This window comes from Dermacentor silvarum, chromosome 8, assembly GCF_013339745.2.
Source record: "Dermacentor silvarum isolate Dsil-2018 chromosome 8, BIME_Dsil_1.4, whole genome shotgun sequence".
In the NCBI taxonomy this organism is placed as follows: Eukaryota; Metazoa; Arthropoda; class Arachnida; order Ixodida; family Ixodidae; genus Dermacentor; species Dermacentor silvarum.
Genome location: NC_051161.1, coordinates 18,311,601 through 18,338,326, shown reverse-complemented (window position 1 = coordinate 18,338,326; position 26,726 = coordinate 18,311,601). Strand labels below are relative to the sequence as shown.

The following is a 26,726-nucleotide window of genomic DNA, read 5'->3' as shown; positions in this document are numbered from 1 at the left end:
CCTGCAATCCATCGGCTTGCAACCGGACTTTTCCGACAACCCCCTGGCAAACAGTATTGGCTATTGAGCTCCGGTCCATCATTCGAGCCATAATTCATGAGGAATTGCAAGCACAAGGCTCACTACTTGGCAGCAGCACTCCCGTGCCCCCTGCTTCTACTGACCTGCACGGCATTATTAAAGAGGAATTGGCCTCCCTGCAGAACGCCCATCATGCCAACGCTTCTCCTCGCCCACAACCGGCTTCTTATGCACAGGTTGCTGCAATGCCAGCCGCACCGTCTCCAATCACACCGCCTGCGTCTTTTCATGATCACCTGGCCCCTTTAGTCGCCCGAGCACCGAACCCGCCTTACTACTCTGCCTGGCATTCATTGAGGCCTATATGCTATTACTGCGGCTTTCGAGGACATATCTCCCGGTTTGCCGACGCCACCAGCAAGACGAACGTCGAGGTTGCGCTGCTTTTGAACGCGATGAGCCCCCTCCTCCTCGCGTCTACCGCCCTTATAACGATAATCCTCCGCTCGCCGATCTCCAGCCGACTTCTCTAACACCGCCCACAACACACGTGCCTCGAGACGCCGCTCCCCATCGCCGCTCAGACGTTCTGTTTCACCACTTTGGCCTGTCTCCTAACTCCAGGTCCAGCGACCGGAAAACTAACCAGCGCAGTTTTTCAAGGGAAAACTGCATCGCCGCCAAGTGCTACAAGTCCTCCTGAATGTCCATCGAAAAGTGTCTGTGGAGGGTGTGCGTTTGATAGCTCTGATTGACACGGGAGCTACTATTTCTGTTATGCGTGCGGACCTGTGCTCTCGTCTGCGGAAAGTGAAGATGCCTTATGTTGGATCATCCTTGATTGGGGCTAATAGAGCAATCATTCAGCCATCAGCCCAATGTACAGCACGCATCTTCATTGATGGTATCTGTCATCACATTAATTAAGTTCGCGATTTTATTCTCGTGTGCTCATGAACCAACTAATTTTAGGATAGGACTTTTTCTCGTCAACGCCCGCTTTAATTTCTTGCCGCCAACGTGTAGTCTATATGACCGAGACTGTTCATTGCAGCGGGAGTGCCAATGAGCCAGGACTGCGTTTTCTCACTGCTGCCGATTCTGTACTGCCCTACCGGCCACGAGCAAATCATAACACTCTCTTCTACGGACATCACCCATGGCGACATGTTCATCACTTCTTTCGGCCAGTGTCTTGCCCATGGGATTGTATTCGCTTCCTGCCGTGTCCTGCCGTCGTGTTCAATATATTTAATTCTAAGAGAACCAAGGACTCAACCTAGCATTGTCTGAACAGAAGAAGTACAAATGTTTAAATACTTTAAAATCCAAGACGTCATACTAATGTACCAGTGTCATGGTTCGTGCACGAAATTCAAGAATTGAGACCTAGCCCTCCACTTTCTCAACTAATAACAAATCTTCATCCATCAAATAAATTTAATGCAAGACGCATCTTGAAAAAAAGACCTGACTAGACTAAACTAACTCAGTATTGTTCTTTAGTGGCCCTTTAAATGAAATGTGATCAAATCAACTTCCAAGATTAAGTTGCAGCATATAATTTACTTTTATCAGTGTTCATTACAATGACCTTCAACTGTGCTGGTTCTATCCCTCAGCACTACATTTACAGCAAACACAGATGAAATTGAGGAACCTCTTCATACTTTCAGCAAGCCGAACAATAAGTGAGGGGGATATGTTCAAGCTTTAGATACAAAAAGTGTCAGAGAATCTTTTTTTTGCATACACATAGAGGGGGAAAAAAAGAAGTATCATTCTATTGCACAGAGTTGATTTAAGACACATGTGGATGTATCACACATCATAAGGATGACGCATCATAAGAACGTCACATTATTTCTACGAAGAACACTTTTAACATTTGTATCTTGGTCATATATCAACAAAAACACACAACAGCCTAATGTTGCAAATGAGAAACAATTTCACCACTCTGTAGTGACAAGATGACAGATCAACATCTCAAAGCTGCACTGTGGACTATGATAAATGCCGTATTGAAGGGCTGTGAATTAATTTCAATTTGCTAGGTTTCTTCCTTTTTCTTCAATGGAAGCTCAAATCTAAGTACATAGGCCATTTTATTGCATTCTGCCCTCAATGAAGTGGCTGATTTAAATGAGCAATAAACCCGTAACTTTCGGAATATGTTTAGAACAAGCTGAACAGCGCAAAAGAGATGCTGCGTAATGCTAGTTCTAACTATATTACTGTCATTTTTACCAATGTCAATTTCCGCACATACTATATATGAATGTTGCAGAGAAGACTGCAGTGTCTATCATTTGTGCTGTTCCACCGGTGCTAAGCATGTTCCATAATGAAGACCACCCACCCGCACAACACCATTACATGCTATACCATAATGTTGTACTTAGCAGGAGAACAACTCAATGACACAGAGTAATGCAATGGGACAGAAGCCTCAGTTACAATTCAAAGAATTGCTCATACATTGAAGGCACCTTGTTCTGAGGTCAATGCAGAAAGCACGGTTCAATGGCTGAAACAAGCCCGTACAACATACTTGTGCGTGGACTTGTAGAGGGATACACACACAAAAGAAAGGGGGGCAAGGTTAGACAGAAAGTAGTACTCACCATACTTGACTTGGCAGATGTCGCCAACCACAATTTCTGTCACGCCGATCTGGTTCACTTCACCACCCCGAATCACAGCAAACTTGTGCTCCTGCTCTATCCTGTTTTGGAGTCCACGAAACTGCCGCTCCTTTGTGTAGTCATTGAATGCAGTCACTAGAACCACAATTACTACAGACACTAGAATAGCTACACCTTCTATCCACCCAGCATCCGATTCACCGGGCTCCTTTGGCTTGCCGCCTGCACAAACAAAACAAAGAGGAACAATCAGTCACCATTTGCAACGGCCCCTTCTAAATGAGCAAACACTATCAACAAGGCATACTCAAGCTGCAGTGAGCCGGCTGGGTTTTATTCAGATTTATCAAGGAAACGGCTTGACAAGCAGTTGTTGCCAAAGTAGCTAATAGTCACTGAACGTGAGACGAGTGTTATCACATTTACTCCATTCTAATGTACTCTTTTCTTTAATAGAAAAAAATGACAAAAAAATGACATGCACATTAGACTCGAGCACGAAACCAAAACTGCAATGCTTTCACGCTATAGTCAATGACATTAAAAAATTCTGTAATCCACTCTAAACCATGTGTCACTGCAGTCGCACTATTCGGAATACTGTCAGTGTCGTCGAATTTACATTTTGTACTTTTATTGGCTAAAAATGTGAACATTCTTGAATAGCCGATGCAGGCACGTCTCAGTCACATCACGTTGTTCAGCGCAGTTACTTGTTTTCTTCAGCATAGTGGAGTTTGAAAATGTTCAGAACATCACCCCCAGCTGTAGTAGCTTTGAGTCCACTCCAGAATATAGTTTAGCTGCCATAGTCTACAACGCATGAGAAATGTGGTATCTGAAATGCCATAAACGGCATCGAAGAATAGATGCTCCAGAGCTGTTGATAGTAGTAAAGAGGCCTGCGGCAGTGGCGATGAATGATGCCTGGTCCACACTGGCTCGGGCACAGTAAATTGTCTTTTTCCAAGTGAGAACAAATCACCATTACAAAAAACTGGTCAGTGGAATATTAAGGTCATTTTGCATTTATCATTACTTGAGGTATGAAAATCGGGGTGCATGTTACAATAGAGGGAATAGCACTTTTCACTTCTTGCTGTGAAAATTGGGGGTGCGTTACAATAAAGGGCGCGTTAGAATCGAGTAAATACAGCAACTGGTTTTGGTGACAGGCAGGAGCTTTGGGAGCTTTCCCCTAATGACTTCTCACTCCCCCTTGAAGTCCTCTATGTAACTTGCACACAAACAGGCATTCTAAACACTTAAACAGAAGAAAAAATGGCAGAGAACATTGCAGTATGACTGTCAAAATGAAGCGGTAGCTTATTTTGACCTGCTGAAATGTGCTGCTAGAGATGCTTAATGGGTAGTTCTGTTTATTAATGCTATGAGATATGTGGGTGCTGTGGTGTTTCACTGCCTCAAGAATTAGCTCCCACTACAAACCACATGAAAACCTTTGTCAGGTCCCATATTGTGCACTGTTATCAGGACTAGCCCATCAAGTATTTGATTACCCTGTCTCCAGGATTCGCCCAGCTTACTTGGCCAGACAGCCGTCCATACAAAGGGGAAGAGCCAAAGAAAAATTTGTTTTAAAACCTGCTCCTTTATACATTAAAGCAATTACGATCAATACAGCTGCACATTGTGTCACCACAGCTGATTCTGTAACCACACTAGCCCACACACACACTCAATACAACTTAGCGTGTACATACACTTTTTGCCAGTGCGTTGATGCCAATAAACCATGCCCAAGCAACCTTGGGACAAGTGCAAAGGTTAGCTCCATTGTACCCTAACCTAACCATTTCTGCATGCATTTTTAACTCCCTCACTGCAGAATGTTTTGCAAGGTTGGGTTTGCTCCACTACATTCGAGAGTGTGCTAGTAGCCACACACCCTGGAATCTATTGCTTAACCTACGCTAGCCTAATCAAATGCACTAGCGATCGTAATAGCCACTAAGCATGATGAAGACTGACAATACCCAGTGCTAACACAAGCAGCATGGTAGAACCTGAAGTAAAATTAACGTACAGTAGCCTTGAAAGGATTCATAACTTTGGCAGGCATGCTATGTTCTGAATGCATTTTCAGGATGCTTAATGATCACTGGTTTCATTAATTCAAAGCTCTGGGTGTTCCAGGCCACAAAAACATAGCCAGGCTAGAAAAATATCCAGGCTCGAAAAACATAAAAACACAACCAAGAGGCAGCAAGGCTGAGAGACTGACCATGTCCCACATCGCTGTCATCGGGCTCGATGAAGGCGAGCACGAGGGAGACAAAGGCGGCCACCTGGAGGATGATGAGCGTCATGTCCTGCAGCGCCTCCCATACCAGCTGCAGGAACGTCTTGGGCGACTTGGGCGGGATCGAATTGGCCCCAAATGTCGCCCGCCGGTGCTCCAGGTCCGCCGCAGATCCGCTCAGCCCTGCAGAAAGTCAGCCCCACCATGGGATGCACTTTTCTAGGTTTGCTAACAATACAAGCTGCACTCAGGGGCACTATTCTCATTCGATCACTGTTGAGAATATCAGCCCGAGTCCGCTATGATTGCATAAGCCGGCATGTGGGTGTGACAAAAGTAATCCTAGATTGTGAGGAACTAGGGGCATGCAAATATATTTTATTTATTTATTTACCAGAGTACTCACACTGCCTTCAATAGGTATTACAGTGGAGGGGATTACATAACAGAAAAAAAAGAAACATAATACAGGCAACATAGGATAAAACACCACATGTTCATTACTATACTATTACATCATGAAGCGACTGCACAAACATATAATTTGAGGTTATTTTCAGAATATCACGTGGTAACCGATTCCAGTCACGGGTTGTATTCGGGGGAAAGGGACTTGCTAAACACGTTAGTTTTACATAAAGTTTCTTTCACTTTTAGTTCATGATCAACTCTCACAGACACGTAGTCGGGCAAATGCAAATAGTTCATGCGATCAATACGTTCATGCGTTCTTGAATGAAAAATATCATGGAACAGTTTTAATCTATGAATTAAATGTCGTTTTTGCAGCATGTCCCACCCAATTTTCTTTTCGGCCTCTGTTACATTAAAATTCCTGGCATAATTTTTATATAAAAAGCGCACAGCCCTACTCTGAACTCTTTCCCGTTTGTCTATGTTTGTCCGTGTCCAAGAATCTCAAACCGTGCTGGCATATTCAAGCATTGATCGGACACTGGAAAGATAGAGTAGAGCCTTGGCTTTGATCGGAAATTGTTTTGTGTTTCTTTTCATAAAACCTGGAACACGAGATGCTTTGGCAGTAATGTGATTAATGTGACGTGTCCAAGATAAATCAGTGGTGAAATACACTCCCAAATATTTAAATTCTGACACAGGCAACAGTTGCGTCCCATTAATATTATAATTAAACTGAAATTGTTTCTTTTTCTTCTTGGAGAAACAGATGTGCACTGTTTTTTTTTACGTTAAGGTTGATATGCTATGTTGAACATCACCGTGAAATCCTGTCAATGTCACTTTGTAATGTTGCACAATCATTTAAATTAATAATAACCCCTATTAATTTGCAGTCATCTGCAAACAGTACAATTAATATTGTCAACAATGTCATTAACATACATCAAAAAGAGCAGTGGGCCAAGCACCGACCTTTGTGGTACTCCCGACGTCACGTCTGCCTCACCTGATTTCCATCCGTTAATAACAACCCTCAAACGTCTAAACTGCAGACAACTTTTTATCCAATTAATTACAGTAGTATCAATGCCACACCATGACAACATTTCTATTAACAAATCATGCTGCACAATGTCAAAAGTTTTCTTTAAATCGAGAAATATACAATCAATCGTTCCGCCTTCATCCAATACACTTGCTAGGTCATGAGTTAATTCTGTGAGCTGCGTGACACAGGAAAATCCACTGCGGAAACCATGCTGGCATTTGTTTAGCAGGGTGTTCTCATTTAAATGTTTAATTATGTTAGAGAAAAGAACATGTTCCAGCACCTTGCACACTGTATTAATTAACGACACGGGACGGTAGTTCAACACCAAATTTCGTGGTCCAGATTTGTGCACCGGTACTACATTTGCCCTTTTCCAATCAGAGCGCAGGCTGCCCTCTTTGATCTATTTTGTAAACAGTAGATATAAATATTTTGAAACTGAGCATGCACATGATAACGAAGCATTCGGTATTTCATCTGGACCACTGGCTTTTGTAGGATTTTTTTCTTTAAAATAGCTTCAATTTCGCGGAGACTAAACAAAACCTTTTCTATAGTAACATCACAAGATCTTCTAGGAAAATTTGTGAGCGTATCTGCATGAGTAGAAAATACCGATGTGAAAAACGATATAAAGCATTCAGCTTTCTGGTGATTGTTATACACAAACATGCCGTCGTTATCAATAGTTGGTATTGTTAGATGATCCTTTCCATTTTTCTTTTTGAAGATCTGCCACAGTTCTTTCGGGCGATCTTTTATTCTCAAGTCGAGGGTTTCAAAGTAATTGGCCTTCGCTTTTTTAATGGCATCATTTAATGTAGTTGTAAGAATCTGCAAGATTTCTTCTGCCCCTCCCTCCTGTCTTTTTTTTTTTCCATTTATTGTAGGCATTCTGCCTTTTGTGGACTAATCTTTGCACATCACCCGTAAACCAAGGCTTACTTTTGCTGCGTCTAGCTGACATCAGCCATGAGGGAACATGTCGCTCACGTAATTTAAACAATTTACTTTTGATCCTTACCCACATTTATTCTATATCAGACCCCCCCCCGTATCTGACAGTCTCAAAAACATTGTAGTCACGGTCAAGTACCTCTGTTATCATCACAGTATTCGCCTTCTTATAGCTATATATTCGCCTTGCCCCGCTATCTACAACTTTAACAAGGTGAAAGTTCAGCTCGCAAAGGACAGCGCTATGGTCGCTTATACCAGGCACGACTAGTGTATTCTGGTCCTCAGAAGGCATATCAGTAAGTAATAAAGCTAGCACATTACTTCCTCTTGTAGGTTGCAAAACAAGTTGATGTAGCGAAAAACAGCTCCACATCCTTAGTAATTCGTTAAAATAATGAATAAAATGTTGCCCTATTCGACTTGGCCACTTGTAAATACTAATATTTTTCTAACATCTTTTGAGTACAGTAGAGCTTCGTTGATACAATCTCGTTAAGTACAATTTCCCGGTGCCAATGTTCATAGCCGAGAACAGAAAAAATGACCCAATACAGTTGCGCTTTTTTTGTGCCGGTTGATACATTCCAGGAAAACACTATCTTTCAGTACTAACGTTCAGAGCATTGCCAAACTGCAATTGTATGATGTATTTTCCGGCCACTAGATCCCACATAAACAAGAAAAGACGCGAGGCGCGTGCAAGCAGTAGCCGTTTGCAGCAGTAGCTTCCCTGCAGTACTCACCCGCCCGTGTCACGTGAAAACACCAGCGTGCACTCAGTTTTCTATTCCGGCACGAGCTAATCTCTTTGCAGATTGTCGCACACTAAGTTCACAGCCATCGCCACCAACTTTACTGCAATAAGCACCATCACCCATCTGCATTGCAGCATGCATGGCGAAGTGCCATTGGAAGCATACCGTACGCTTTTAAAAGGAGATAACCAAAAAAGCCACGGTACCCAAGTGCAGGCGGCACAAAGTTTCACTTTGGCGGCATCAGATCCGGATGAAGCTCACCAGCTCGGTTTCGTTTCAGAAACACTTACGCAATAGAAAAAATTCACTAACGATTACGATACTCCCTAATACAAATGTTGAGTGCTGTTGTTTAGGGGCGTTTTGAATTCACGATATATTGTGACAAAGAATTTCATTCTGAACAACAGGGTCCTCTCGGTAGTGGCGCTGACCCTTTGCTCGGGTAGCTCGTTTCGCAGCAGCGGCAGACTAAGCATTTCCACCGGTTGCATCACTTATAGTTCAGAAAGAAAGCTCGAACAAGGGAAAGCGTGGCTCACGTAGAGCTCATTCTCTAATGGCGGCGGCGCAGGCAAGGTGGGTCCGAAGTCCACACCAGCGCTTTGTTTCCGCGCTCGCCGCATGCCTGGTCGGCGCCGGCACTCAGCTTTTCTCTTCACCCTTTCCTGCCATACTCCTCATGCTTCCGCTGCACCCTCCTCCTCCGCTTTCCTCCTCCCGCTCTTTGCTCTTTCATCCACGCTCCGGATTCGCTCTTTCATCCTTCGCAGCGCTCGTTCGCTCGGTAACAAGGGACAACGTCAATGCCGACACATTCCGCAGAAAGCACCTAAGAGCTGCGCTCTAAAACGGCAATGCGTGTCTCGGGATGCTCGGGCCCCACCAGCTTGTCGTTAAAACTATCGAAAATTTATCAATTCTGGCACTATTTGATTATCTTTCGATTTAGTCTCCAATATTACCGTTCACACACCTCTCTGAGAAACACAAGTGCTGGAAAAAGTTGAGTCCAAGAGCTGCAAAAATAACACATTTAGTTTGATGTGTTTTTCTGCACGCACTTTAGGCATAGAAAATAAATTCTTAAATGAGGTCCCTAGGGGACTTGTAAGCAGACTAGGATCCTGAGACTGAGAATAATTGAAGAATTATCGCTTGAGGCAATCAGTGCCAACTGTTATGGGTCAGTTCTCAAAGGTACAAAACTTTCAATACAAACACGAATACAAACACTTGCGCTCTGATGCATGTAAGTTCGACCACAAAAAATTTCTGTAATGCAGGAACCACAGAAAGATAAAATATCCCCTATTTCACCGCTTCATCAGGAGTTGTAATGCCATAGTCGAACACACAACTACAGAATTTAATGTTTTACTTCCACATTGCATACCTCAGTTGTGAGGAAATTTGGCATTTTCACAGCTAAGTTTTGCAAACTTATACAGTTCGGAGCAGCTTCAACTTGTTAAAGGCCTTTACTTCTACAAACATCCAGATTGCAATCATTATGAAGTTGGCCATGTGCAATCATTAATGCCTGTAAATGTCCACCAACACCACATTTCAAGCTCCCTGTGCTTGGAATAACCGATGTATCAATGATAGTCACTGAGCACAATGCAGGACTTGCATCGGTATATATATATTTTTAAAAAGCTATTCTGACTGTGTGACTTTGGCTTCAGTTTCATGCAGTCAGTTCCTTAATGCAATGTAACAACATGTTCTACACAGCACATAATACCATATCTCCTATTTAATATTTGTAATGCACCAGAAACCAGCAACATAAAACTAAGCAGGAAATATTAAAATATCTTTTAGGACCGCTGCTGCGTACAGAAGGCTAACATAATACTGTACGTTAGGCAACTAATGTGCTACACACTAGTGCTGCTGCAGAAGAAAGACAATGCACATTAAAGACAGAAAGTTGGGCTAGTTGGAATTAAATGAAACATTCCAGCCCATAATCAAGAACAGAGGAGAGCACAGAGGCAACAAAGACAACAGGAAAGTTAGAACGCTGCGTTCTACCTTTCCAGTGTTATACCATTCTTGTCGCCTTTTACGTCTCTTTGCTCTCTTCCATTTTTCCTTGCATGCTAGAATATGTCTGATAATGCACATTTAACGACATCTGACGCTACATGCAGACAACGGCAGGCCTGTCTCAAGTCAATAATATTGTATGTTCATTATTGCACAGTCTGATAGTTGCACAGGCTCGCAACAATAAAAATAAGCTTTTTGAGGCCCCTGGGCCTGGATTATGAAGACATAGTGCAAGACGCGATGGTCCAACATCATGCAGGCAGAGGGCATGATACGAACCATCAGTGGGTGAGGTGTAGAGCTTCCTGCAGAGGTCCTGGATGCCCCCGTACTCTTCTTGGATCCGCTGAATGGCCTCATGGCCACGGGTCTCCATGAGCTCCCGCAGCTGCTGCAGCGTGACCCCATACTGGGCCGGACGACCCTCCACCGTCGCCATGCCCCCACCAGCCTGCGCCTCCTCCGCAGAGGACACTGCACAGATACAGAGCCACAACAGGAACCGCATTGAATGTAGTTTATGAATACTTCGGGCACCTCACACTTCCAAAGCATATTCTGCATGCTTTACCACAATTTTTAAATGTCCTCTATTAAAGGCCAAGTACAAGAAAATTTCGAGCCACCTAAATAGCCTAGATGGAGATAGCATAGATACGGAGCAGATAATTGGCAAAATATTATGTTTGAAAAGCAAGGGGATGCATCATGAAAGGCTCACGAAAGCAGACACTTTTGATGCTGAAACTGAAAAAAAAAAAAAAAAAAGCCGCCATTACGACTTGCCAAAAATTACATGACTTTGATCGCACAACTCCTTACCATGACCTCAGAGATTTGGGAATGGTGGCAGTTGCCCGCAAGTCGCTGAAATATCTCTGAGGTAACGTGATGGACCTCTGACCTTCAGGTACACACATTATCTGCTTAGGTGTTATTAGAAGGCCACTAATAAGAAAATTAGACAAGTACCAGCCCTGCATACCCACCTGGAAAAGCTAAGAAACTCCTTACCATAAATCTCCAACTTGATGCGTTTTATCATGAAGTCACATCTTAAATTTCTGTCCAAAGATAATAAAGGTACACCCCAAGTTTCTGTCAAAATGTGGTAGTAAAAATGCTGAAATCTCAAAATAAAAACAGCTAGCGGACGCTACATCAGCTGCGAACAGAATTCAAGTCATGTGTCCATATAACTCGCTTGCGGCAGCAGGGCTTGCATGGTTGAAGAGCATTGAAATAATTTTTTACAGAAACAGAATGAATAGCTTTAGCTCCAGCAGTGCCTTGGACAAAAATAAACCAAGTCAGTAGCTTCGCCATTACAATATTTTGCTTCGAACTAAAGATAAACTACAAAATAGGATGATTTGCAATAATCATGGCAAAAGGAACACATAATAAGCAACACATAGACACACCCACATCAACGCAATATTATTCTACATGTGGTATGACCCCTCAAGAATCATAAGAAATTTCTCAGATTTTTGCAATGCAAAAGAAAAGTCATGACAGATTAATTAGTACAATTCAGCCAAAGAATCAGTGTAGCTTTAGGCACAAGCTGTATAACTATGATTACGAATGAAAGGTTGTTCCAAGAGAAAGCCATTGTTAGAAATCTTACTTTCATATATAGTAATCCTAGAAAACAGCAAGGTTATGCAAATAAACACAGTTATCGGGCACACTTACAGCTTATATCACAGGATGAAGATGCTGCTTATCATCATGCCCCAGTGGACCTATCTCTAGTTCCTGAAAATAAAGAAGAGATCAGCCAACATCAACTATTTTACATGTCCTAACAGTCCTGCACACTCACACAAGCAACACATTCATGGGAACACACGAAGCCAAGAGTTCACTTACCGTTATCCTCAATTCTCCCCTTATCACACAGGTTGGTTTCCGAGAGATCTTGAACATCAATATGTCTGCGCACAAAACAAAGCAAAAAGAGATGCCGGGAGTGAGCATATAAGCGTCTATTACAACAACGCAATGTGCTTAGACAAGAACACAATGGTATCTTCATGACCAAGACAATTGAATCCTCATCAAAGTGAGCGAAGGTGCGGGGTGCACGCCGCACATCACCTGTCGAACGATTAGATCCCGAGTAACTGTTTAGCCTTACAGAAGGGCCATGCGCGTAGGACAGACGCAAAGCATGCTTTTGTTGCAAGCCAGACAAGCTTAAGGGCTGCCTCATGACAGGGCTCGCAGCTGCAACAAGAGCTGGGAAGGCAGTGCAGGTGCGCAGCAAATACAGACACCGTAGCTGCATGGCCTGTGTGTAATGATGGATCACGTTTTGCTATGCCCGAACAAGGCTCGAGAAAAACATAGCCAGGGAGAGCTTTTCCGCTTACCATAGAAAAACCATTTCATAGCAGGCCCTTGAAGTCAATTACAACAGTGCACAAAAAAATGTGGAAGCAATAACGTAAACGAGTTGTTACTATCACTAAAAAGAACTGGTGCCTGCTTCATTATGCCCGACACAGCCATTTACTGCACAGGAATGCGATCAACAGAGCACACATTTCTATGTACACGGCTGAAGTGCACTAAGAATAAAAATCGATTTTGCAGAACCAACGCCTTCACTCCGCTAGAGACGGCGTTATTTGTTGCTGCTGCCAGTCTTGCAAACTCTGCAAGAACGTAATCGCACGAGCATGTTCAACAAAACACGTGCTGTTCACGACTTAATCACGCCGTGCACACAGAAGATTGAGATAAACACGGGTCAGAGCTGCGATACAAGCACCGGACTAATGCGGCCCAACAGCCGACGTTCGGTGCTGTCTTGTTAGCGGTGTTTAAATCTCGATGAGAGCGAGCAATCGACCTCATGTACACTAACGTTGAGACGCTTGCTTCAGCCGTTAAGTATAGGGCACGACACAGCGCGGGTCAAGCCCACACCACCCGTGGGAAAGAAAGCACGTGTGTGAAGTGGCGAGCACAACACGGCGCCTACAAATTGAGCCAACCGGCAGTAGGCGTTACACCGGCCGACGGTAGCACACACAGCATACACACCAACCTACAACCGCAGAAAAGAGTCGGCAACAGTCGACCACAAGGAAGGTGAGCGAAGGCTTGTTTTCGAGGGTGGAACAGCGAACAAATAGCGTTTGCCAGGGCACCCGGAAGCGAATCTGGCAGCACCGCGTCACTCGTATTGCGCGCCGATGACACACGCCTCTGATGAAAGCGAGGCAAAGGAAACGCTCTCACTAGGATGTGTATGTGGTATCTCCCTGCAGCACCGCCTCACGAAACCTTCGAACAGCGATCTCAGGCGTGGCGCGCCGAATGCTCCACGCGGGAAGCGTGCGACACCCGACGACGAAGAGTGTTTTAAAACGCAAGTCGCGAAATGTAGTGTCCGCCGACTCGCAATACCGTGTGAAAATCGTGCCGGAGCTACCAGCGAAAGCACACCTTGCCCACTTGACGAGCCCGGGGTGCGTTCAGCAGCCGGCGAGGGACACAAAAAACACACGGCAGTCGCTCACATTCGGCTCGCAGCCAAGCCAAAATACCCAGCTGGCCGCCCCGCGCCGCGTTCTTGCGTTTTCCTTCGCTCCTTCACTCGTTTTTCGTTTATTTTCTTCGCCGCACGCGCTGCCATCTGTGCATGTAACCGGAAACTAGAAGCACGAGAAGCCTACCGAAGCGCCGCGCCGAGATGCGATGCAAAACCGAAACAGCTCGGACAAACCTGCGAGCGCTAAGCCAAAGCTCGCGACGCGTCCACTTAGGCGCGCTTTTTGAATTGCTAACGGTAATGTGTCTCGGAAAACAACATTCACTCTAGCCCAATAATATGCTCTAAACGACAGTTACGAAACACCTTATCTTGACCTATATGTGCTGGTTTGTGTAGATGATTGAATTCAAACAGTGCAATTGATAAGATGGATAAGTGATGACGCTTAAAAAATAGAAAAATAGTGGCACATTCGTGCCTTGTTGCGGTGGCTAGACGGACCTGCGGACTTTTACTTCAAATGTACTTGCACTTTAATCGTGTGAACGTGCCCCACGCTTACTCCCTGTTTTCACATAAGTTTGTCTCACTTTCTGTGAAAACATCATAACTACGACAGTGGCTGCGTGTGAAGTCGGCAATGGACACATCGAAAATAAGAAAAGTTGAGGGAACTGAGGATAGCGGCCACTGAGCTTATTCCCAAGGTACCATATCGCTCTCGATCAAAATACTTATCAAACATTAAAAAAAATTTTTAGACAGCATAACGATATCAATGGGACCTACATTCGATCGTAGAAGCACTTCTCGCTAAGTTAAACGGCAACATTCGCTTGAAACGATGGCAACTAAAAAGGCACACGTATTTATATATCTCACTCCTATTGAACCTTGTTTATTCAGTACCAGGCATTTTTTTATTATTATTACAAGTCTAAGCGCACCTGCGCTAGTTTATCGTACCAATAGCTCCAAATGTCAAACGTTAGTTCTTGCACTCAAAGTTATCTTTTCTCAGCAAAGACATCAAGTGCTATCACGAAATAATTCCTCTACCTTATCGCCACATCCGTAGTGGTAGCACAGATGGCGTATTGCTGTTAACGACAATGTCGTGAGTTCAAGTCCCGGCGTTCGCGGTGGTAACTGAGAGAATAAATAAATAAATAAATAAATAAATAAATAAATAAATAATAAACGCACCGCAATTCCGATGCCCCTTAATCCACGCCGAGCGATAACAGTTTTACCTGCCGCTCTTTACCAACATACACCGAGGCTTTCGATCTTAAATTTGTATTATTATTATTATTATTATTATTATTATTATTATTATTATTATTATTATTATTATTATTATTATTATTATTATTAGGGAATGCAATTCCCGTTTTCTTTTTTCTCGTACATGCCGATGCAGCTTTCATAACAGAAATATGGACATTGCCATCGAACACACAGAAAGGGAATGCAAAAAGCCTACCCCCCAGGAACATGCCTACGTCATCTCAGTTTTCTAACTGCACGACGGTTAGGCAGTCGCTACGTTTTCTGTGACGTAGACACTACTGCACTGTTGAAATACCATAAGAAAAGATCCAAGGACGCGCGTGAAGATAACGGAGAGGAAATAGCATACGTCAAAACCGCCAATGATATGGCTCGATATATACAGCGTTGCTAGACCACCTTTAGGAAAGAGGCCTCCAAACGCTCGCAGCATTTCACTTTCTCCTCTCTCAAAGCTTTCGGCAGATGCCTCGACGTTAGGCCTAGCTTTACCAAAGTTGTACCAAGTTGTTGGCCTTGTTTTTCCCTTTTTTTTTTTTAATACCAATCACTACTGTTTTCGTATGACCAAATTTTACATTATTTCTACATTGATATTCTTGTTTAATTAAACAAAAATTTCTTTGAGTGAACCTTCCATTAGCCTAGCCTAACCTAAATACCATTTTTTACGCCTCACTAGCATAAATTACACCTAATGAACAGCTCAATTACAAATAACACATTTCAGTCGAACAGAACCTTAAAACTTAACCTAAAATAGTCAAACCTAAATTACACCGTTTTAACAACTTATTGGCATAAATTACACCTAAGTAACTCCTAACAATTACCTTTTTAGCCAAACAAAACCTACGCTAACCTAACCAACATTGCACTTTACACTTAAATAACACGTATCCAGCCAACAAAACGTACACCAACCAAACGTAAACAAACCTAAGCTACCTTTTAACGCCTAATTAGAACCCAAATAACATCTAATTTATACCAAAACAACACCGTTTAAATCAAACAAACCTGAACCAACAAAACGTAAGCTAACCTAACCTAAGCTAACCCAATCAAACCTACTCCTCTTTAACACTTTACGAGCATGTTCCGCGAGCACACGTTGCATGCGTTGCAGTGACCGTGCGAACACTGACCGGTTAGGTCTCGACGCGCACAACACACCGATAGAAGCCGGTAACGCAGTTCATTCACTCCAGAAGCACACAGCTGAGCTGTAGAACTGTAACCTCCCAGCACAGATATCACATGCGTGTTCGAATGGTTCACCGGAAGCACAGAGGCGTTGAAGTTGTCATGCGAGGTCGCGCCTGGCGGTTAAGAGGAAGCTTTAGCATGGGACGAACTAAAATTTCTCTTGTCAAATAGATGTAAAACGCAGAAAGATGTTCATGAAACAAATGCTGTTGTGTTTGAAAGAGAAGAGTACATTTTAGCGAGTCAAGAAAGCATAATTTTGATTTTAAACCTGGAATACTTAACAAAAAGTCCCGAATACTGGTAAGTTGAAAAAAGAAATTGATGCATGAAGTTTACTAATCCGTAACTCTGTAACGAAAACAGATATCGCAATTACGCAAACAGCACATGTTAGAGCATCTAAAGCGGAAAATTTTGACATATAGATTGACAGCACAGATACCGCAATTACGCAAACAGCGCATGTTAGAGCATCTAAAGCGGAAAATTTTGACATATAGATTGATAGCACAGCTTACGTAAATTGTTACAATGTTTACGAGGGTGTTGCTAAAGTCACACTCTCAAATTAGAGGTATATTTCAGAGCAGTGCATAATGCATCAATTTTGTTCACTTTAGATGTATTATTAGGTGCAGTTTACAGAAATGTGATGTCGTTTTTCATTGCTGATGTTACAGGGTTGTAAATTTTACACATGATGGTTTTTTCTTCAAATTTTGTAATTTTCAAGAAGTTTCGTAAGGACATTGACGGCCTCGTTAATGAGTGTGTTAGAATCTGCATTTAACATATAACATAAAAAAGGACAGCTCCTATCTAAATTTATGGGAACGTATAAATCGTTTCTTTAGTTGAGGTTTTGTTGGCGGATAGGTGTTATTTAAGTGCAAAGATAATAGGAGGTGCACTCAAAGAAAATAAACTAAAAATAAAAAAGTAACAACATAGAAATAAAGTAAAATTTGGTCATCCGAAAACAGTAGTGATTGGTAAGTAAGAGATACTTGGAGCATTGGTGGCACATAAGTAGGCAGAAGTAATGTTCGATAAGTAACGAGTAATATAATATAATAATGTAATGTAAATAATATCTAATGTAATAAGTAATGCTGAGTAGCCTGGCAATGAAACAAGAATTCATGATCGCCAGTCAGCCACTGGAGTCTGTACACGAGTACGTTTATCTGGGTGAATTACCCACAGCGGACCCCGACTATGAGAAGGAAACTTACAGGAGAATAAAAATGGGCTGGAGTGCATACGACAGGCATTATCAAATCCTGAGCTGGAGCTTACCACTATCGTTGAAAAGAAAAGTGTACAATCACTGCATTCTGCCGGTGCTAACAAATGGAGCAGAAGCTTACAGGTTAGCAAAGAAGCTCGAGAACAAGTTAAGGAGCGATGAAACGAAAATTAAAGAGCGATGGAACGAAAAATGTTAGGCGTAACGTTAAGAGACAGGAAGAGAGCGGTGTGGATCAGAGAGCAAACGGTGATATTCTAATTGACATTAAGAGAAAAAAGTGGAGCTGGGCAGGCCATGTGATGCGTAGGGTAGATAACCGGTGGACCACAAGAGTTACAGAATGGGTGCCAAGAGAAGGGAAGAGCAGACGAGGATGGCAGAAAACTAGGTGCGGTGATGCAATTAGAATTTTTGTAGGTGGAAGTTGGAATCAGCTAGCGCGAGCCAGGGGTAATCGGAGATCGCAGGGAGAGGCCTTCGTCCTGCAGCGGACACAGTAAATAGGATGATGATGATGATGATGATGATGATGATGATGAATCAGACAGAGTTACGTGGAATAAAAATAGGTATATGATCAATGGATAGAGCTTAATATACAGCGAAAGGTGGATATGAAAAAAAAATTTTGTTATTAAAATAGCGTAAACACTTAAATTGTAGACTGGAGTGTGGTGGCACAAGCCGCAGCCCCGTTTCAGAGGAAGGTTAATTCATCATCATCATCACCATCATCATCATCAGGTAACATGTTACGGAAACGGGGTTGGCATGTCTAGGGAGGGGGACGGAACACAAATTGAATTTTCTTCTCTGGTGGATGACTTCTGCGAAAGGAACCGTGTGATACCGGCCACAAACGCTGCGAATTATTGGTTAAGAGTGGACGATGTTAAACACACACACACACACACACACACACACACACACACACACACACACACACACACACACACACACACACACACACACACACACACACACACACACACACACACACACACACACACACACACACACACACACACACACACACACACACACACACACACACACCGCGCACACACAAGGGACGCGCGCGAACAGGAACGCTATTTCACTTTCAAATTCGCTCCTGATGCGACCCCCTCTCCGTATGTTCTCTCTCTCTCTCCTCTTATAATCATACTGGAGAAAAAAATGGGAATGAAGGATAGGAGCTTATAAACGAGCAAATGCGGTAATCCGTTACTCGCCTTTATGCGGCCCCACTCACTGTCAGTGCGCGAGGATTAAACTGCTCAGACGCGCTTATTTCATAATGCACCTCTAGCTGCGCCGCCCGATCGCGGAGCTGCATGGCCGTCGGTCGTCTATTTCTGCAAACCCATTTGGGTCCGGTACTCTGAACGCTCACACGGAAAGTTATGACAGCTGGCTCACGCAAAACAACAAGAACTTGCACGGTTAACTGCAAGAGCTCGCTGGCGGCACTGGGAGAGACGGTGAACTTCTATCTTTCTCGTTTTTCTTTCTTTTGCTTTCGCGAACCGTCGAGGTATAACGGCGCATGCAAAGCGCCATGCAGCCGCTCTGAGAACCGCCATTTGGACTGCAACATTGGACGTCGTATATTCGAGCATTGTTTTCCAGAAATCTCAGTACGCACGGCAAGCAAGCAGCGCGAAGCTGTCGAATCGAAAATGAAATAAATATAGAAGCGGTTTCTGTTTGGTAATATTTTACCACATATGCTTTGCGGCAAATTCCACGAATAATACTTTTTTTTAGCTATCTGAACACGGTTTTTTGCCTTTCAAGGAATAGAAAAAGAAATATCTTTAATTACTTGTTGGCGGACGCTGAACCATCTGCTTCAACTGGTAACGTTCGCTACAAAGTGTCATCGTTCTGTGGTCGTAGCTCACGCAAAATTTTTGTAAAGTTTTTTTTTTAATAAAGAAAAATAATAAAGCAAAAAAAATGCAGATTCAACGTGTACATAGCCGTCTATGTGATATGGAATTTTCGTGAAAGGGTAAACGACACGCTATAATACCAAAGTCGATGCGTAAGATTGCCATCGTATGCAACGTGTAATCGCATCCAGTACTTCTGTGTATGCATCACACAGGTCACAACTTTTACACCATGCAATGTTTACGCTAAATTAAGCAACACTAAATAGAAACACTGCAGCAATCTCGACTGATCAAATATCCTTTCAAAGGTATTTTCGGAAATTTCGCAGTAATGTGTTCATTGTTAAAAGAGAAAATGAAGGTCAAAGTTGCATGTTTTGAATTTCGCGCCGAAACATTAGAGCCAGTACGTCAGTGCGACGTCACAGATTTCAAAGTAGATCCTCGTATTTCGGCCACTGTGGCTCAGTAAATGTTTTGAGACTTGTCAAGTGCAATTATTGGCTCTTTAAAAATACCACGTGGTCCGGTTTTAACGATAAAACATTTAACTAGGCGCGAGCAGACACCACCAAAATCTATGACGTCTTGCATGGCCTCCGAGATCGTAGTCTGGGAGGTCATAATCCTGGAGGCCATTGTCCTGGTGCGGGAATGTTATCAATTTCAAGGCAGTGTCGCCACTTGTCTTTCATTTTGCCATGGTTTTCCGCTTGCCAATCGCCTTCTTACGGCAAGCAAGGAAAGAAAGAGTGGAGGAGGAAAGGCAGGGAGGTTAACCAGTTTAGCACAACCGGTTTGCTACCGTACACATGGGAGCGGGATGGGGGAGAATTAAAGATTTGGAAGAGAGAGAGAGCACATAGCACAGCACACACATCGTCAGTCACAGTCCGTAACTCTTGCGTGGTACGTGACATCACTGTCGACGACATGTGAGAACCGTTTCAACTGACATTGGTCTATTGTCAAGGTGCGCTAGAACGGACGCCAGGGACTGTCTCTGAACATTATATTCTTACGGCAAGAGTGGCTATTTTAGTAATGTAGAAAGGTAATTTACTAATACAGCTAAAATTCTTCTCTCTACTATGCAGTTCATGGACTAAACCTTTCACAAGCTATGCCGGTGCGAATGAATACCGCGAGACGTTGAACCAGTGATGTCACGAAGACGAAACAATGCTTGACGTTTGTCGAGAGAAGAGTGGTGAGGGAAAGTGTACGAAGAGAGAAGTACGGCGTGAAGCGCAGTGGTAAGGTTGACTATTATTCGACCGTTTCATTACAGGCGCATGTGACCAAATGAAAACTGGCTTTTGCGTGCACGTACTCTCGCATGCACGTGCTACGCGATCTGACGCACGCGCCAATCGCCTGACAGAGCTACTTGGCGTTGGCACGAGGAAAGCTTGCGTCCAACTGTGGCCGAATGGTTACAACATCGGGGTCGAATTGTTTGGGAGACCAAAGCTCGACCGCCACCATCGGGCACGTACTTCTTTTACTTTCTGTGTGACAGTCATTCGACAATAAAGAAGCAGCTGGAGCAGCCCCGGTCAGCAAGGTCCGGGAGTGTTGACTAAGAAAGCTTCGTTTTATGAAAATCTTCACGCTAGGGGCATCATTATATCCCGTCCTTAGGCGGCTCTGACACAGCCTCATTCATTCATTCATTCATTCATTCATTCATTCATTCATTCATTCATTCATTCATTTACTAACTTCTTTACGATATCGAACATTATGTAAATAATTTCCTCCGTCCTTGTTCATTATCTGCTGACCGCCGTTCAGGTATCAGCAGATGTAGCTCAGTGCGGCCACCAGTAATATCCGTACTTCCATTTTGTGCATTTTATTACAGCGAAGCTGTATATGGCTAGCCGATTTGTTCGTCTGTCGCCTGTGTGCAGAAACTATCATCACCAGCAATTGCTCGAGCGTCGTCGTCGTCTTCCACAGCCGGCGCGGCGCGTTGGTGCCCCTCGGCGCAACCGCGCGAACGCGCTCGTGCCACTGCTCCCGCTTCGTCGTCGTCGTCTTCTTCCACAGCTGGTTCCGTTGCCGCTCGTCATTCCAGCGTAGAATTTCTCTTCTGTCGTCGTAATGGGGAGGCCGCGTTTACGGGGGCATGAGCCATTGCTTAAAGGGGTATGATCCATTCATTGTCTTGCGTGACGGACAGATTTAATTTTGAAGAATCGCAAGCGGCAATGCGACAACGGTAGACTGCAGGCATACCGTCAGTGACGTAGTTTTCTCCGTCGAAAGCAGAACATGTGTGCGTAACCTCACTAAGAAACACAAAGACTTAACCAATAATTACAATTGAGAAATACTTTAATGTACCATCGGGATTAACCCAGTGATAAACACCGGGGCCAGACGTTTCAGCTTCGCTGGTTAACCATCTGTACGGAGTGCTTGGGCGGCGACTTTTTAACAGTACACAACCAATCTGTGGTATACTGCTCCGAATCAGGTGTGTCGGCTGCTCAATGCAGCGTGCTTTATTTTCACGGCGTCACGGAAAAGTTAGCCCTGTACCATAACAGTGTCGCTTACTGAGAAATGACGGAAGCGGCTGCACTGCCTCGTAAACAGGATACCCTGAACCTTCGGCGATTCGCAAGAAAATCCCAGAGCGCAGCTGTACGCATGTTGATAAACTACATCGAACAAGCTCGCGGACGACACAGACAACGCCGCGCTGTTACTGAGAAGTGAACCAAAACTATTCCAGCGAAGGCGGGATGTCAACACGGGAAGCTGGCGATTTATCTTTCTCTCTCTCTCTCGTTCCTTCTCTCTATTTCTCTCTCTCTCTTTCCATTTCTCTCTCTCTTTCTTTTTCTTCCTCTCTTTCTTTCTTTTTTTGTCCCTGGTATGTGCCAATGAGCTTGGACCCTTTCTGCACTATCGCCAGGATCGGCCCACTTTTCAGCGTGACACCAATTCCTCCGCTCATTTCAATGAGCGGAGGAATGTCAGCACTTTCACGTACTTAGAATAAAGTTTACGTTAAAGAAACTCAGGCTTACTAAATTAATCCAGAGCCTAACACTACGGCCTCCAACATACCCAATGCGTTGCTTTCGGCACATAAATCTATATATTTTAATTTTAAAAATACATAAATCATTAACAAGTGTGAATTATTGGTCTGTATATACACTGGAGGCTCACAAGACTTCAGAGAGGGTTGCCACCCTTTCTTGCAGTCCAAGACAATCACCGACAAGAAGTGCGAGGTCGTACGCTCGAAGACTGTGCACGCTGTGTACAGACTTCCATTTGAAAACATATAGAGGCTTTCTATAAAAAGAAGGGTCTTTTTGTAGTTTTGTTTCCTTTTTAGTAATGGCGAATCTGTCACGTGCACGCCGGTGGCCGACAGCTGAACTGCTCCACAACATGCGAAAAAGAAAATAATAAAAAAAAAGACGAAGAAAGGTAAAGAGAGGGAGAGAGAAACAGGCCTGTTCCGTCATGAGCTACGGGAAACCTGCAGTTGCTAAACGGTGAGCGGAAATAGTCCCCATAGTTAAAACTGCAGAATATGAACTCGTATATCACTGTATAATTTCACGCGGCAGTTGCGCAGCGGCGACTTCATTTTTTTTTTTTACGGTCTTTCAATACTGTATATTTTATTACTGCAGCAAGTGTGGTGTTATCTTTACGCTTTTTTTCTTTCTTTTTCTTTTTGAGATCACCCCAACTATATAGATCTACAAGTGATATAACCGACAAAGTAGGATTTTGCCCTGCTCCCTACCTACTGCTTGGGGAGAAAGAAAAAATAACACTGAGTACTGTGATTGCAGTGCACATAAGGACCTTCAGGTAATCATAATTAATCCCAATGGCTGCCCTCCACTTTGGCGTCAGTCATACCCCATGTGCAGTTCTGGAATGTTTAGAACGCCATCTATCCACTCGAATTCCCGTCACTTCGCAGATAACGAGCGAAGAGGCTAGCAGGAAGTGGGTTCGGGTGAGTTGGTATATACAGTTGGTATATACAACGAACGGTTTTAGAACGAACGCCACCACAACGAAATGACCTGTATAACGAAGGAATAATTCTGTCTTGGTTCTATCGTGAGCTGTGCGGTGGGCGATCATTACAACGAAGTGACCTGTATAACGAATGATTACGAAGGCCTCGAGCACTCCCTTATAAAGGCGTTCGACTTTACGCCTACGATTCAGTGCACAAAAAAAAAAAAAAAAAAAAAAAAACACGCGGCATTCTCTTGCTGGGAAGGTGGATTATCAGCGAAGCAGTTTAGCACACCACTTAGAGGTGACACAGAATTTAGATCAAAGATATGAGCAAATTTATTTATCTTGAGCGGCGACGGCGGTCATCCCGAATAAAGACACACGCGCACACACTTTTATTTTGATCGGCGGTCTTCATCACTTTCGCGTGGAAGACTACCGCCACCTCGGGGAGCCGGAGGAAACTAGACACGCGCGACGGGACCACCACGCTGGGAGAGCGGAAGGAAACTAGGCTCGCAACGCTTGGAACAACGACAAAGAGAGGGCGGTGCGAGCGTATACATGGCCGACAAGGGTCGCACAGCGGCAAATCTTTGAGAAACCTTTATTATCCACATGAGTGTCTACTGATTTTGAAAATGGTGCCTACTGATAACTAATCTACTGAAAATGCATATCCAAGTGATGAGACGTATAAGCTTTTGCATAGAATGAAGCGATTTTGCATCAAATTCTGGAGCTGAGTTTCTGCCCACGAAGATATGTTGACGGACACGAAAAATGCATAGAACCCTAGCCATAGACAGCTTCGCTGTAAAAAGGCACAAAGAAGGGCTACGCGAGTGCAAAGACAGATACCAGAGCGCGAGCCATGCACGGCGGCATATAGCACGCGAGCGAGCGATGGACGCAAAAGCCACGTTTTTGTACTTGGACGGTACTTACGTCGAACAATGGCAGAAGCATTTTGCAAAGTGAAATGGCTTCGTCATTCTTACATCAACCGCACGCACTCACCCCCCCCCCCCCCCCCCAACGTACGTACACACACAACTCCCACGCGACAGCCAACAGGATTCCTTGTTTCTTCGGTTCTTGCGGAGGACCCAAGAAATGCGTGCTTAATGTCTGATCGAAACGTGCACTAAAGGGGTGGGACCGAAATACAAATGAGCACGCCCACTCCGCGAACAGGAAGTAAAAAAGCGGCGAGCCGGAAGGAAGGGCGTCCGTGCAGCTGCGGCTCGCGAAGCGCAGTGGCTGCCCTGCAGTATAAAGACGCGTGACCCAAAATGGAGCTCGCCAGACGACTTCAAGCGGCTGCAAAAGTCATGGGTGACGCGCGCTGCAGAAAAGTGGAAGCGTCGGAGTCCGGTTAATATAGGAAAAGCAATCTCAATTGTCCTATATTTAATTATCATCACCCTATTTTGCGTCTTACGAAGGACGGATGCCGCTCCCAGCGATCTAGCCCTGTCCTTAATTTGTCCCTATATACAGAGGATGCATAATGTAGCGCATTTCACCAAAGTTTCGGCGCAGAATGCTGTTAGAGCAACTCCCCGTAAGGCAGATATGCCCTCATGTGGGCAACTATACACTCGGTAGATAGTTCACGCCTGTGCTGACCCGGCCCACCTAGTTGTACGTGTTAGCTCAATCGCAATTACATATATGCGAATGCAAAGACGACGACAACACAAGCGCGCTGTGTCCCTCGTCGTCATTGTACACGTTTATGCTGCACTGAAGCTATATATAGAACACTTACAGCGCACGCAAACGCGACAATCAATGTGTATTATTCAACCATCTATCTGTGGCGTTGTCCAGGTCTGCAAAAGAATCCACACAAAAGGCCTGAGTATGCATGCTGCTAGCGACTAGACCTAGCTTACGGAGCTTAGCGGAATACCGTATACCGATCGCTCGTGGCTGCACCCTCTATACCTGGCTCGGACATCCAAGAAACATTCTTCGAGAGTGTGCTCCTATACGTACACATGAGCGACTTGTAGCTAACCGATCTCTAACCCCAAATTTTTACACTGTATCCCCTTGTCCTTTCACCCATTTGGTCGATAACAAGGGATGATGTTATCCAAAGTAATAAATAAACATGTTAAACAAGCAAGTAAGCACACTAAACGCACTGAGATTAATAAAGCTAGAAATTTTCGCTCAATCAATCAATCTATCAATCAATATCACGGTGCACCCATTCGGCGCGACCGCTATAGTTTAATATCCAAGCTCTCGGCCTTAGCTACAGTCGTGAAATAGTTACAAAGCGTGAAAATGCATTTTCAGGCATTGTCCAGCTTGCCGACCAACGATGACAAAAGTTTGCGGTTCCCTCGCTTCTTTCACCCCCTAACGTGAAAGCATGCATGAGCGAAGTTAAAACATGCCCATTAGCCTGCACCTGATTTATACGTTCACACAGTTTGTTCCCGGGCATCTATTCAGCGTTGACAGCCAGCATTTTCTTCGGTTAAACGAGCTCGGTCACTCCGCTTTTAACGCAGCTCCCTCTACAGCCAAAAACGTTTTTCGGTCACAACTGGTTCACCCCAAAAGGGTACGCTCTTCACGCGTGAGTGAACAACTGCAGTACAGCATAAACAGATAAAACGTGAGGGGGTGCAAGAGGATGAACTGGCTCCAACGGCGCTAATTGTTAGGAACGTCCACGCACGGGTCCAGCGTCGACGCGCAGGTCACTTGCCCGCGACGACGTCGTTACGTACAGTATATCGCGCCGAGTGTCCCCCCCCCCCCCCCCCCCCCTCCAATACATCAACACACGGGGGTGGTGGCGTCGGCACAAATGAAACGTATCGATCGATCATCGTAAGCATGCAGCGTGCCTGTTACGGCCTTTTTCTCCCTCCTTTCTGTCCCAATCACTCGTTTTTCTGCACCACCGCCTGGGAGAGTGATAGAAAAGAAGGAATAGAAGAGAAAGGGCCGGTCATGTCGTGGTGCGTGCAGAGCCCCGTCGCGGATCGAGCCGCATTTCCCATTCCTCCTGTCACCACGTCAAGCCGGCCCAGAGTGCGCTGCGCTGTGCATGCTCTCCCTCCCTCCCCCGCCCCCTCTCTTTCTCACTTCTCCCCCATCGTCCCAGCAAAGCAGATCAATACGTCGATGTGTCACCGGCTCCTGCGGCTGCAGCCTGGGAAATATAATGTTGCCCTCACCTTCTGCCATTTTCCTTCCCTCTCTCGCACCCTGGTTCTAACTTTTCTGCATGTCCAAGCCCCGCCATAGCCGCACCATGCCTCGCGGCTTTGCGTCAATCGCCGGCACCCGTTCGCTCCAAACCGAATACGCGGGCAGCAGTTGCATGTGGGTCGAG

At 44.4% G+C, this 26,726-nt stretch overlaps 1 protein-coding gene across 17 annotated transcripts in view; it reads right to left on the bottom strand.

Moving 5' to 3' along the window:
* Positions 1-26,726, bottom strand: part of LOC119460722 (plasma membrane calcium-transporting ATPase 2) — a 336,648-nt gene that overhangs the window by 88,362 nt on the left and 221,560 nt on the right. For 14 of the 17 annotated variants that reach the window (XM_049673162.1, XM_049673149.1, XM_049673159.1 and 11 more), the window contains 5 exons: positions 12,061-12,125; positions 11,884-11,946; positions 10,462-10,656; positions 4,915-5,115; positions 2,649-2,891 (listed from right to left, as the gene is read on the bottom strand). In XM_049673162.1, coding sequence (XP_049529119.1) covers positions 2,649-2,891; positions 4,915-5,115; positions 10,462-10,621 — 604 coding nt within the window. In that variant the 5' untranslated portion in view covers positions 10,622-10,656; positions 11,884-11,946; positions 12,061-12,125. Of the gene's footprint in view, positions 1-2,648; positions 2,892-4,914; positions 5,116-10,461; positions 10,657-11,883; positions 11,947-12,060; positions 12,126-12,288; positions 12,572-13,437; positions 13,589-13,644; positions 13,783-26,726 lie in introns of those variants that run through there. The other 3 variants (XM_049673155.1, XM_049673156.1, XM_049673157.1) reach the window with 3 other exon arrangements.